Source organism: Lissotriton vulgaris, chromosome 3_1, assembly GCF_964263255.1.
Source record: "Lissotriton vulgaris chromosome 3_1, aLisVul1.2, whole genome shotgun sequence".
Taxonomy (NCBI): domain Eukaryota; kingdom Metazoa; phylum Chordata; class Amphibia; order Caudata; family Salamandridae; genus Lissotriton; species Lissotriton vulgaris.
The window spans coordinates 376,859,083-376,871,764 of record NC_141689.1 but is presented as its reverse complement, the minus strand read 5'-3'; the positions used below and the strand labels follow the sequence as shown (position 1 = coordinate 376,871,764).

At 50.4% G+C, this 12,682-nt stretch overlaps 1 protein-coding gene across 1 annotated transcript in view; it reads left to right on the top strand.

Annotated features, from left to right (window-relative positions):
• Nucleotides 1-249: 249 nt before the first annotated feature.
• The window catches only part of C3_1H5orf34 (chromosome 3_1 C5orf34 homolog), a 377,197-nt gene continuing 364,764 nt past the window's right edge, over nucleotides 250-12,682 (top strand). The window contains exons 1-2 of the mRNA XM_086962940.1: nucleotides 250-348; nucleotides 817-1,034. Coding sequence (XP_086819066.1) covers nucleotides 840-1,034 — 195 coding nt within the window. The 5' untranslated portion in view covers nucleotides 250-348; nucleotides 817-839. The remainder of the gene's footprint in view (nucleotides 349-816; nucleotides 1,035-12,682) is intronic.

Below are 12,682 nucleotides of genomic sequence, written 5' to 3'. Positions count from 1 at the left end.
ATTGAAATAAGCCTTACAACGTTCTCAGCGTATTGGTTTTGAAACAAAAGATTTTAAAAATCAAGATGGAAAATTTTAAACGTACGAATTGAGTATCTCTTTTAATAATTTTTAGTACAACTTATAGACCCTTACCTCTGTAAGATGGCCGCTTCCGTGCAAGACAGACAGTCTACAGTTTATCGTCTGTCTTTCTGGTTTCTTCCGAGGGCGGGAGGCTTGAACGGCTACTCTGCATTTGGCATCTGCGGGCGCCTGTGGAGCTGTACAATAGGAGGTAAGAAAGGATACCAAGTGACAGGAACCCGAGGTGGCGCATCCTACAAGGAGGCACAGGACAGCTGGCAGGTAATGCTCACCCATGGCATCTTCAGTGATATATGTTTTGGCAGTAACTTGTTTCCATGTTATCAGGTAGCGCCCCTCCCATCACGCTTAATGCTCTGATGAGAAGTGAAGAGGACAGCTCATAAAGTCTGAAGTTGCGTAAATCAGAACAATTAATTATAGCCTTATTGCCTAACCTAGTTACTGCCACACAGTTTACCCTAGCAACATTGCAGCACATATTTATTGTAACACTGATGCGTTGATGTACTGCATATCTCCATTAGGTTGAATACCACAGGGAAACGTATTTTTCAAATGTATTTATTTTGGTATCCAGGTGCAACTTATGAAAATAAAATGTTTGTAAAAAATGGGCTAACCCGAGAAGAAACATTGAGTTCAATGACATATGAACAACTGTAAAAGGGGCCGTAATTGCATTCTTAATAAGGGTTCTTGTGTATTTCTGCTTTGTTCCTTTCTCAGACTGCCGATCTGAATGTTCTGTGATGTATCCTGAAAGTCTGTTTGTCCTCTATGAGGATGATTCGGTAGAAGTGCAGTATTCGGATGGTTCTCACTTGCAGCTGTCGCCGTGTGGTTGTGAATTTTTGTTTGAAAAATCTCTTCCTGCTTCAGCACATCCCTTACAGCAGCCTGAAAGAATTCGTCAAAGGACACAGTTTGCCGTTAGCAGTTACAGGGTATGTGGAAAAAGTAGATTCTAAAGTAATGTGTAGAGTGTGAATAGAGCAAAGTTTCTTCCTGTTTGCGTGTGCGGTAGATCTACATTTTTAGAGCGCATTGCTACTTTTTTTGCACACTGAATGAAGTATGGAAAAATGTGATGAATGGAAAGCTTGAACAAATCTCAGCTACTGGTAATTACTCGGGGCTGCATCCTAGGCCATTGTTATGTCGTATGGTTCATACTTTCTGAGTAAAACTGTTCATTTTTGGAGAACATAAACAAAAAAACTGTGCAAGACTGAGTCCACGCATGCTAGTGCTTAATTTGTAAAATATTAAGTGCAGGTGCTTGCATTTTTTTTTGGGAGGCCACACCCACGTCCTGGCTCCGCCACTTCCTCCAGTGGCTCCACCCACTTCCTTTATTGGCTTTACCCACATCCTCATGCCTCCACACATCAGAGCCACCTCCTCACTTCTTGAGTTCCGCAAGAAGCTGAAGATCTGGCTCTTCACATAAGCACCTCTGGGACCTCACACTAACACACCTGCCTAAGCACCTGGATACCCTCTCAGGTGATTAGTGCGCTATAGAAATCAATATAACAAAACATAATATAACATAAGGGAAGCCTATGACAACAACTTAAAAGTGAACTCGAGTTAGAAAATGTGTGTAAATCTCAAAATGTAGCTGTAGGAAAGGTCATTTGAGGACTTGAGGCAGCTTTGCAAAGTAAAGAGAATGTGCTTGTACTGTGCTGTTTTAAAAGAAAGGGTTGAAGGAAATAATACATTAAATTAGACCGCAACAAATGCAGGAAAGGGAGTATTGTAGTGTGGAAATAAATGAGTAATGGATGAAAGGAGGAAATAAGACAAAAGAAGGGATAGAGGGAGAAAGGAAGTGACCATTGTGTGATGGATGAATCGAAAGAAGAAAGGACAGGAGAAAGAAAGTGAGACGGAAGGTTTGAGGATAAGCAAGGAAGAAATTAAAGAAAGGTGAAAGCAGGAAAAAAGAAAGTAAGGAATGAAAGGAGGAAGAAAGAAGAAACGTACCAAGGGAGGAAGGATGGGGAGTGAATGAGGGTGTAAGGAAGCAGGTATGGAAAAAGGAAAGGTGGCATGGTTGGAGGTGCTGAGTAAAAGAACAAGCATTTGCAATGCAATAGGTCTCGCGTTTACGCGAGTTTGAGCTATTGACATTGCAAATAACAATGCTTTTTATTTTTGTTTTTAAAACATAAACAAAAGGCGTTGTCATTTACAATGCCAATAGCTTAAACTCGCGTAAATGCGAGACCGATTGCATTGCAAATGCTTGTTCTTTTTCCTCTCCTGCTAACTTTGCTTCTAAAAGAAAGGAGGGATGTAGAGGGCCACATGGCCAGTAACCTACACTGTAGCATTTGCACCACCCTTCGTGACCAGGCTTGGTCCGAAGGACTAAATAAACGGGCCCCAGGTCGCACGTGACCTTCGGCCGAGACTGTACTCTGTGCCTGGTGTGTGTCCCTGCTGCGCCTCGTGGGTGTCCCTGATGCAACTCTACACGTAAGGAGCATAATAATAGAATAAAAAAACAATAAAACGCAATATTCTTTAACAAAAATTAATCCATGAATCAAATCTGTCATAGATAAAAACATCTTTAAAATAGATAAAAATTACTCATAAATGGGACGTTGCATACATTCTTAACTACACAGCTCATATTAGCCCTTGTTGCACTTTGGTGAGGTGAAATGTGTCACTTAAATGGTGCCGCCTGTGCACACTGGGAAACGTAGTTCTCCACTGCGATCTCTACGAAGGGCTGTGCTCTTTTCTTGTGGGCTTTGATAAAAAGATTGCCCCTTGATTGACTATGTCCTGGCATCTGACATGCAATGTACAGTGCAATAGGGAAAAACGCAATAATCTTTAATTAAAAAAAAATGACCCCAAGAATGAATTCTGCTGTTGATAAATTATATTTCAGATAGAAAAAGCATCATTCCCAGCTCGAGTAAAAGAAACAAGACCTGATCCCCATTCTTGAAATGATTATCTTGAAATAGTTGTGGTAATACCGCGCCCAATAACCACCCTGTGGCATGTTACCACCACCACAATTCCACTGAGGCCAATAACACTGGTTAATGCCGCGCCCGAATGAACAGTCACGCAATCTGAGGGCCTAAGTGTATTATTACTGCAAAGCATGCAGGTTTCTCCTAAGGAAAACTATGAGAATACTGCTCGAAAAACAGTCACCTGGGCATATAGTAAAGTTCTCATTTTGTCCGGGTCTCAAGTACGCTGCTGAATTGAGTTTTCTTTAGTTGAACAGCAAAGGAATCTTTCCGGAGTGGAACGGCTTTGAGTCCCCCATTGGCTCGGTCTTCACAGACACCGTTAGTAGAGTCTCTGAAGTGACAGTTGGCTCTGCTCTTTTTCCTTCAGCACAGGGTTCGGTCGAAGGTCGCCACGCACATATTTTTCTCATTGTGCAGCTGGTGGTTGATTCAAGGCCGTGGAAAACAAGTCCACGAGAGGTGAGCATGCGCGCCAGAGCGAGACATCTGGTTTCAATTATCGCGCCCGTGTCTGGGCACGATAATTAAAACCACATGGTGGCCGTGCGGGTAACCGCCACCAGTAGGCCATGGGCAGAGCAATGCGCCCGCCTTTGGCCAATTGCGTGCTGTCTTTGTTAAAAAGATGATCGCAAAAGCCAATAGCGTGGGCCAAAACAAAAAGCACACGCACGAGCGTGTGCAATTCTTAGGTTAATTTTCGAAAGCCCTTACATGAAGTCTTCGCCAGAAAAGCGCATGCGTGCTGTTACAGGCTCAACTTAAAAAGGAAAGGCAAACTATTAATACGAGTATGAAAGGTACTTGGTCAAGAAGGGACCACGGGAATAATGACAGTGTAAAATTGCAAAAAATTCGAAAATAAAAGATTAAAATACATTTCTGTGCCCTTAACACACCATGTTTTTTTGTGAAGCACATATTCACCAGTGGGCCCTTGACACTGAATTTAAATGTTGTTATCCAGCTTAATGGCACTCATTTTATCGACCTCAGAAAGATGAAAGACCGAGTGGTCACACCAAGATTTAAAATTATGACCCTGAGATCAAACACAGATTCATGGAGTGGATATAATGATATGCACAAGAAGGGAAAACATAAAAGGGAAAGTGAGGAAAGAGGAGAGGTCTGAAGGAAAAGATAGATACTGAAGACAAAGAATGTGAAGAGAAGTCAGGGAAAGCAGAGATTGGGAGTGCAAGATTGAGTGGAACATGATGAGAATGAAAAGTGGAAAGAGGGGAAAGGGAAGAAAAGCAGACAGTGAGGAGCACAACAGGAGAGTGGAAGGGAAAGATGGGAATGTGAAAAATTAAATGCAGTTAATGAGGGGAGGCAGCAATTAACAGGAAACGTGGACGTAGGGCAGAAAGTGAAGGATGAATGGAGAGAAGGCAAGGAGTGAGGTGCAAAGGGGAGGAAGTAAAGCAGATACAACTGGAGGGCAAGAAAAGAATACACTTCTGCTTTATCAAATATACAGTAATTAATTATGTAAAGTTGAGGGGTTCCTGGGCTGTATCATCAATGCCTGTGCCATCCGAGACCCACAATAGCGATTTATTTTTTTTCTTCTTTTTTTGACTCTGTTAAGGTTTTATGCCATCAAAAGATTTTTTGTGGCATCACAATGGGTAATCCTGATTTTTTTTTTTTTGTCAAATCTGTTTATTGGCATTTATGTTATTTAGACATTACAACAAGTGTGGCGTTGCAAACATTACATCTCTTCGGCTATGTCAAGCTTTCAGCACATGAGCAGAATAACATACCCGTGAGGCGCTGCAACGTTACACATAGACAATACAAAAATCAGGGTAGGCGCCTTGGCACATCCATAACATAGGGGAGCCTGTGCACCCCAGCCCTGTGTACAGAAGTGATTTTTTATAGAGCAACTGCAGAAATTCTTTTGTAACAACTCGGAACCAACAAACTGCGGCATAGTCACAAATATATATTACAGTCCAACCCCTTCCCGGCTCCCCCGTTGACCCCCCCCCCGATCCCTCCTCCCGAGCGCGCATGCCTCCAACCTCCACTGCCCTTGCGCTGCAGCATTGTGTTGTGTACCAACCTAGGTGTCAGGTGTACTGCCTGCTTGGCACCCCCCTGTCACCCAGTATGCCCGTCTAGTCCCCTGCCATCCCCTCGCCTATAGTGTTTCCCATTGTTTGTAGGGCGTTAAGCATGCGTTCACAATGTTCTGCCATAGGCTCCCTGCGAAGCCCTACTGTTTCCTCCCGTCATATGGCAGTCCATTCCGCCCGAGCCCATGCCTGAAGGGACAGAATCCATGCCTGCACGCTAGGCGGGTCGCTTGCCTTCTACCTCCTAGTGAGGAGGCGCGTTGCCACTATCATCCCCAGGTCCAGGAAGCGGGACGATTCCTTGTCTTTGGGTGAGCGCTTAAAATGATGCAAGAGGTATTCAGGCCAGTTACAGGGGATAGTGCGGTCGTTGCACTGCGCAAGTAGCTCGCTAATGTCCCTCCAGTAAGCGCCCAACCCTGGACAATGCCACAGAAGATGGAGAAGATCTGCATTCACCGCACCGCATCTGGGACAGAACGCGTTGGTCCTGTGAAAATATTTATTTATCAAGTCAGGAGTGAGATAGGCCCTGTGTACTATGTAGACTTGAATTTGGCGGAAGTGCATATTTCTGGGGATACGCACCGGACTTTTAAGGATTTTCTCCCACTCCTTATTGGCAAGTGCTCGCCCTAAGTCCCTCTCCCATTTGCCATGCAGTGGGGCCAAGTCCAGCTCCGTGTGCGCCCTCAGGGATGCAGCGAACCATTTAATTAGATGCCTACCCTTACCCATGACATGGAGATATTGCACAATCAGATGTTGTTGAGGCTCCGCTTTAATATCTCCCCACCTAGCCGTCATGCGTGCCATGAGGGAGCGATGCATCAGGAACCCCCAGGGGGAAGTCCATCTTCGGTGACTAGCGTCTCGTACTGTAGCAGTGTTCCATCTCTGTATAAGTCGCCCAATGTCTGGACGTCCGCTTCGTGCCATTGCTCCAACATGTGGCGTGTGAGAACCCCCTCACCTCCTGGTGAGCCTTCCAGCGGCACCGCAGGCGCGTAAGGGAGCACTGTTCTCGTGAGTAACAGTGCCCTGCGGAAGCATTTGAATGTCACAGCCAACAGTAACGGGGTGGGACGCGCCGGTGTGGCCAGTGGATGGAAGAGCGCTCTGACCCGCTCCAAGGAGTGGAGCGGCTCGCACATGGCAGTGTCCTCTCTCCCCCTATCCGCTAACCAGCGGGCGATCCATTTGAGCTGCGCCGCCAGATAGTAATGCTCAAAGCAGGGAACGGCCAATCCACTTCTGTCTGCGGGTAGGAACAGTTTCCCAAGCGCCAGCCGGTGCCGGGACCTGCCCCAAATGAAGTCTCGCAGGATCTTGTTAAGAATGGAAAAAAAGGAGGCAGGTATAAATATGGGCAGATTAGTAAAATGGTACAGAAGGCGGGGGAGCATGACCATTTTGGCAAGGGCCACTCTGCCTGTGGGCGTCAAGGGGAGCGTGGACTAGAAGCCGATCTGGGACTTGAGCGCTGCCACCGCTCGTCCCAAGTTCTCGTCAAAGAGGTCTGCCGGCTGACGGTGATTTGGACCCACAAGTTCTTAAACGTGTCTGCTTTCCGTTGGACTCTCACGCCATGGAGGTGGTATTCTGGATCGTCTACCTCGCTGTTGAATGCATAGAGGCAGGACTTGCCTGCGTTTAGGGAAGAGGTGTGGCGCCGCGGCTAGGGCGACTGACTCCGGAATCTGGGGATTACGGTTCGATCCCTTGCACCGGCAGCAGATTAGCCCAGCTCCATGTGACTCTGGGCAATAGCTTGCTTAATCTTCCTGACGGCCCCCAGCGCCTAGAGACCCTTATGGGTGATTGTGCGCTTCACAAATGTGGATTATTGTTATTGCGTTTACCCGGAACCCTGATAGACCAGCGAAGCGGCTCAATAGTTGGGCCAGCAGCTCCGGTATGCGGCTCACATGCCTGATGAATACCAACAGGTCGTCAGCATATAGCGACACCTGGTGAGTGCCGTCGCCCAGGGGGATGCCATCATCCAGGGTCCGTCTTATGGCCTCTGCCAGGGCTCCATGGCCAGCGCGAAGAGTAATGGGGACAGAGGGCACCCCTGTCAGGTGCCCCTGCCCACCGCCACAGCCTCCGAGACGTATGGCCACAGTCGCACACGAACCACAGGATTCCCGATATAGGAGGTCCACCATCTGCAGGAAGTTTACGTCCAGCCCGTATCTCTCTAGCACCGATAACAGGTAGCCCCACTCTAGACAGTCAAATGCCTTTTCCAGGTCTAACACCAGGCACCCTGCTCTAGGCCAGTCCCTCGTCGCCTCCGCCGCTACCCTGAAATATCTCCTGAGTTTCTGGGATGTGGACCGCATTGGCACAAACCCATTTTGATCCGGGAGAACTAAGTGGGAGACCGTCGGCGCCAGGCGCTCTGCAAGGATTTTGGCAAAGATTTTGTAGTTGGTATAAAGCATTGCCAGCGGGCGGTAGGAGCCCAAGGCCGTGGGGTCTCTGTCAGGCTTGGGTAGGGACACTAGAAATGCCTCCCGCAAAGACGGTGGGAATAGTCCTGCATCTATCCCTGCATTATATAGCTGAAGGAGCCGGGGCGCTAGTATTTCCCTATTTGCCTTGTAGTATTCGGCTGGCAGGCCGTCAGGCCCCGGGGATTTCCCGGTCGCTAGTGCCTGAATCGCATCTCCCACTTCCTCTAGAGTAAGCGGGGCATTGAGCACGGCTTTCTGGTCTTCAGTGGCTGTGGGTAGTTCAACTGAATCCAGGAACTCTGTTAGTATATGTCTAGGGCCAGTATCTCGGGCCTTATAAAGTTCCCGGTAGTGGTCAGTCGGCGCCCGATGTATTTCACGCTGTGTATAAACCACCGCCCCTCCTCCTGTGCGAATGGCACAGATCGGGGCGCCGCGGCCAGTCTTTTGCGCCAGGCCAATAGGCGCCCAGCTCTATCCGCCGTGGCGTGTGTCCTGCCCGTATGCGCTGCGTAATTGTGGCATCTCAGTTTTTCAATAAAAACTGCATGTTCACCGCGAAGGTCATTGAGCCTGGTCGAGTGCCTACCAGTCCCCTCACCTTCCCTCTCGTAGCGTAGGAGCTCTGACTCTAAACGAGTCAGGGAAGCTGTCACTGTAGCACGGATGTTCCACGTGGAATCTATACAATGCCCGCCAATAGTCGCTTTGTGCGCATCCCATTCCACCATGGTGTCTCTTGCCGTCTCCGCATTAACTTCAAAATTGGCTGGGATGGCCATGCCCAGTGAGGACCGGAACTCGGCGTCTTCCAACCCGGCTGGCTGTAGCCGCCATGTGGGCACCGGGGCCCGGTCCGCTTCCAAGTTGGAACCATAAGGGGTTGTGATCTGAGGGTGTCCTACCTAGGTTTTCTGACCTAGCCTGGAGCGGGAGCAGGGACTGGGAGCCTATTATGCGGTCCAAGCGGACATGCAGGACATGGACTGGTGAGTAGTATGAGTACATTTTGTCTGTAGGGTGCTGTACGCGCCATAAATCGTGCATTCTCCAATGTGATAGCCAGTCCAGCAGAGCCTGTGCCATCTATGTTGCTGCCGTAGCACGAAGGGGTGGGAAGGAGCGGTCTAAGTGTGTGTCAAGAACCATGTTAAAGTCCCCGCCGAGCAACCAAGGGAGGCCCATATACGGATGAAGAATCTGATTTAAATTTGCTAGGAAGGAGGGCTGATCCGTATTAGGAGCATATAAAGATCCCAAACTGACCGCCTGTCCGTTTAGCCTCCCTGCGCGAGGGAGTATCTCCCTTCCGGGTCCACCTGAGTGTCTTCGCATATAAAAGGGACCCCAGCCCTCACCCAAATCAACGTGCCGCGTGCATGCGCTGAGTATGTTGTACCATAGATCTGTCTTCTCCAGCGCCTAGGGAGTCTATCCAGTTCTATCTGGGATATGTGTGGCTCCTGCAGGAGCACGATCCCCACCTTGTGGCGCTGCAGATAGGAGAAGACAGAGTAGCGGCGTGAGGGGGTGTGCATGCAGCGGATGTTCCACGTCATGATGTTAGTGCATGCCATATGTGTGGTCGTATGGTAGCCGCCCGGGGACCAGGAGGGGGTTCCATGTGGGGCCAAGGGGTGGCCTCTGAGGGGTGGGGGGAACTGAGTGCCGCTTCCGGAACGCATAAACCAGAACTAACAGTGCAACAGGGTGGGCGAGTTCCCAACTGGGCATACGTCCAAACCAGAAAATGGATCTACCTCTTAATGATACGTTTTCTCAACGCAAAGTGTATGCAGTGAAGCGCGCAGCCAACAGTCCAACCAAGGCGCTCCCTTACCTAGGGCCATTGGACTTCTGAGAAGTGCTTGGGAAGGAGTAATCTGGGTATTGCGCAGAGCCAGTGTGAGCCACCCATAGAGGCCACCGTGTGTGCCCAACACTGAATGTCACCTCATCCTAAGCTGGGAAGCGCGCCTGCATTGTGTGAGCTATGCATAATCTCAAGACTGCGCCGGCTAGGGGAGCCAGTAACATATTCTGGCAGCGCATTGCAGTAGGTACGTAAAGAATACAGCAATCAGGATATTGAACACAGAGTCCTCAGTCTGACCATCATATTTCTGTATCCAGTCACATAAGGAGGTCACCACGGGCATGCCAATGTCTTCCGACATCTCGGTAGATGATGAGGATGAGCCGCTCACGTCCAGTTTGCTTTGCTGCCAGTAGTCTGAACAGCTGGCAGTATTCACCGCCCCCAGTGTCGCAACCGCTTCCAGCGCTTCTTGCCGCTCCTGCCTCATCTTCTCTGGGCTGGGTGTGACCTGGCCCAGGCCTGCTCCTCGCCGGGTCCCCCTCTTCCTCCTCCGTCTCCTGGAGCGCTGCTCTTGCCATCCGCCCTCTTCCGGGCCCGTGGGCCTCGTCCCCGACCATTGCCCGGTCTCTTCCAGCCAGTGCCAGACTTCTGATGGGGCCTCGAAGAAGCGTGTGCCCTCATTAGTGACCACCCGCAGTCGGGAGGGGAACAGCAGGGAATAAGGCAACTCCAGTTCTCCCAACTGCTTCTTTACTGCCAGGTACGAGCCTCTTCTCCTCTGCACTGTTGCTGTGTAGTCCGGGAAGAACATCACGCAGCTGTTACCCACTTTGAGGTCATTCATCTTCCTGGTTTCACGGAGTACCGCATCCCGGTCACGGTAGTTGAGGAGTTTGAAGAGAAACGGACGAGGCAGAGCCCGGGCCGCTGAGCCTGCGCCGGCACTCGATGTGCTCTCTCCACTACAAAGTGCAGGGACAGCGTCCCAGGCGGCACAAGTGTCTGCAGCCATGTCTCCGTGTACTGCTCAGGGTTCGTCCCTTCTTCTCCCTCCGGCAGGCTGACTACCCGGACGTTAATGCGCCGGGAGCGCCCTTCCGAGTCCTCCGCTCGGTCTTCCAGTGCGTAAACCCTGTCGATTAAGTCTTGCAATGCTGAAGTGTGGCTTTGCACTACAGGTTGGAGTTCTTGGACCGACGCTGTGTGGCAACTGAATTTACGATGGTCTGTGTGCAGTAGCGTGAAGCCGGATGTGACTTTGTCTATCCGGGCTTCCAGGGAGGTCTTAGTTTGTGCCAGGGTTGCTCCAATGCGCTCCACCGCTGCCAAAACGGTGTCCATCTTTGCCGCCAGGTTGGCCACGGGCTCCATGTCTTCCCGCCTGCGCTCCTGCGTGAGGCCTGGGTCGCTCATCGCCTGCTGCTTTGTTTGAGACTTGTCCCGAAGCCGGCCCATCACGATCTGCTGCGCTGTGGGCATCCAGGGGTACCCCCACCAATTTAGGTACCTGAGCGCGCAGTGCAGGATGGAACTAACCGGACCGGGTTGTCACCGTCAGGGGTTGTTGCCTAGAAGCTCCAGGGCAGGCCGTCGCCCAGTCCGAACCTAAGGCGCTTGTACATGCGCCCCCCGGAGGGTGTGCAGTCTCCAGCAGTGACCCGTGCTGAGGGACGTATCGGCTCCAGTAGCACAGAAGATCAGGCCCAACTTCACCGGCGCAGCCCCAAATCCCACCAGCAACAGCAGTGGGGCACAGTGTCCCAGATATCCCAGGGGCAGAGACCGCCCGATGCAGAAGTATCCAAAATGGCGCCTGCGTCAACATGGCGCCCAGGCCCAGCTGCACCCAGCCTCCATCTAGTCGTGCGTAGGGACTATGCGCTCCGCCGTGCCTCGTTGCCTCCGCCGCCCAGCCAAATTCAGCTGCCTACGCCGCCTTCTCGTGTCCCCTCCTGCCGGTGTTGGGGTCTTTGGTGAGGGAGAGGATTAGCATGGTGTCGTCGGCGTAAGAGATGATGTTGATGTTGTGTTGACGCGCGATGGAGGCGAGAGGACTCATGTAGACGTTGAAGAGGGTGGGACTGAGTGAGGATCCTTGAGGTACGCCGCAGATGACTTCGGTGGCCTCTGAGTAGAATGGGGGAAGTCTGACTCTTTGAGTTCTCCCGGTGAGGAATGAGATGATCCAGTCCAAGGCTTTTCCTTGTATGCCGATGTTGCTGAGGCGTTGTATAAGGGTGCTGTGGCAGACTGTGTCGAAAGCGGCGGAGAGGTCGAGTAGAATGAGGGCCACTGTTTCTCCGTTGTCAAGTAGTGTTCGGATGTCGTCGGTCGCTGCAATGAGGGCGGTTTCGGTGCTGTGTTTGGCTCGAAATCCAGATTGAGATGGATCAAGGGAGTTGTTAGATTCAAGGAAGGTGGCGAGCTGGCTGTTGACGGCTTTCTCGATGACTTTGGCAGAGAAAGGGAGGAGGGATATGGGACGGTAGTTTTTCAGTTCTGAGGGGTCTGCTGTGGGTTTCTTCAGGAGGGCGCTGAGTTCGGCGTGTTTCCAGCTTTCTGGAAAGGTAGCAGAGTTGAACGAGCAATTGATGACATCGCGGAGTTTGGGTGCGATGATGGAGTCAGCTTTGTTGAAGATGTGGTGGGGCAGGGGTCAGAAGGGGAGCCAGAGTGGATTGAGTTCATGAGGCGAATGGTGTCTTCAGTGGAGATTGTGTTTCAGGCGCTAAGGTTGTTAGTTGGAGGAGTAGGATCTGAAGGGGGTGGGGCGTGTTGATCGCTGGGGGAATTCTCGAAGCTGTTGTGGATGTCGGCAATTTTGTTGTAGAAGAAGGAGGATAGTGCATTGCAGAGGTCTTGGGAGCGAGTGATGTCGTTGGATGCTGCGGTGGGGTTGGTGAATTCTTTGACGATATTGAAGAGTTCCTTGCTGTTGTGAGTGTTGTTGTCGAGACGATCCTTGAAAGCGGATTTCTTGGCGGATCGAATCATTTGGTGATGTTTGCGGGTGGCTGTCTTGAGGGAGGTCATGTTGTCTGAGGTTGGGTTTTTTCTCCAATTCTTCTCCATGGTGCGGCATAGCTTCTTGGATTTTTTGAGTTCATCATTGAACCAGGGAGCCTTTTTGCTGGTTGATTTCATCTGGTGCTTTTTCAGGGGTGCTAATTCGTCTGCGCTGTGTGTAATCCATTGCCTGAGGTTGGT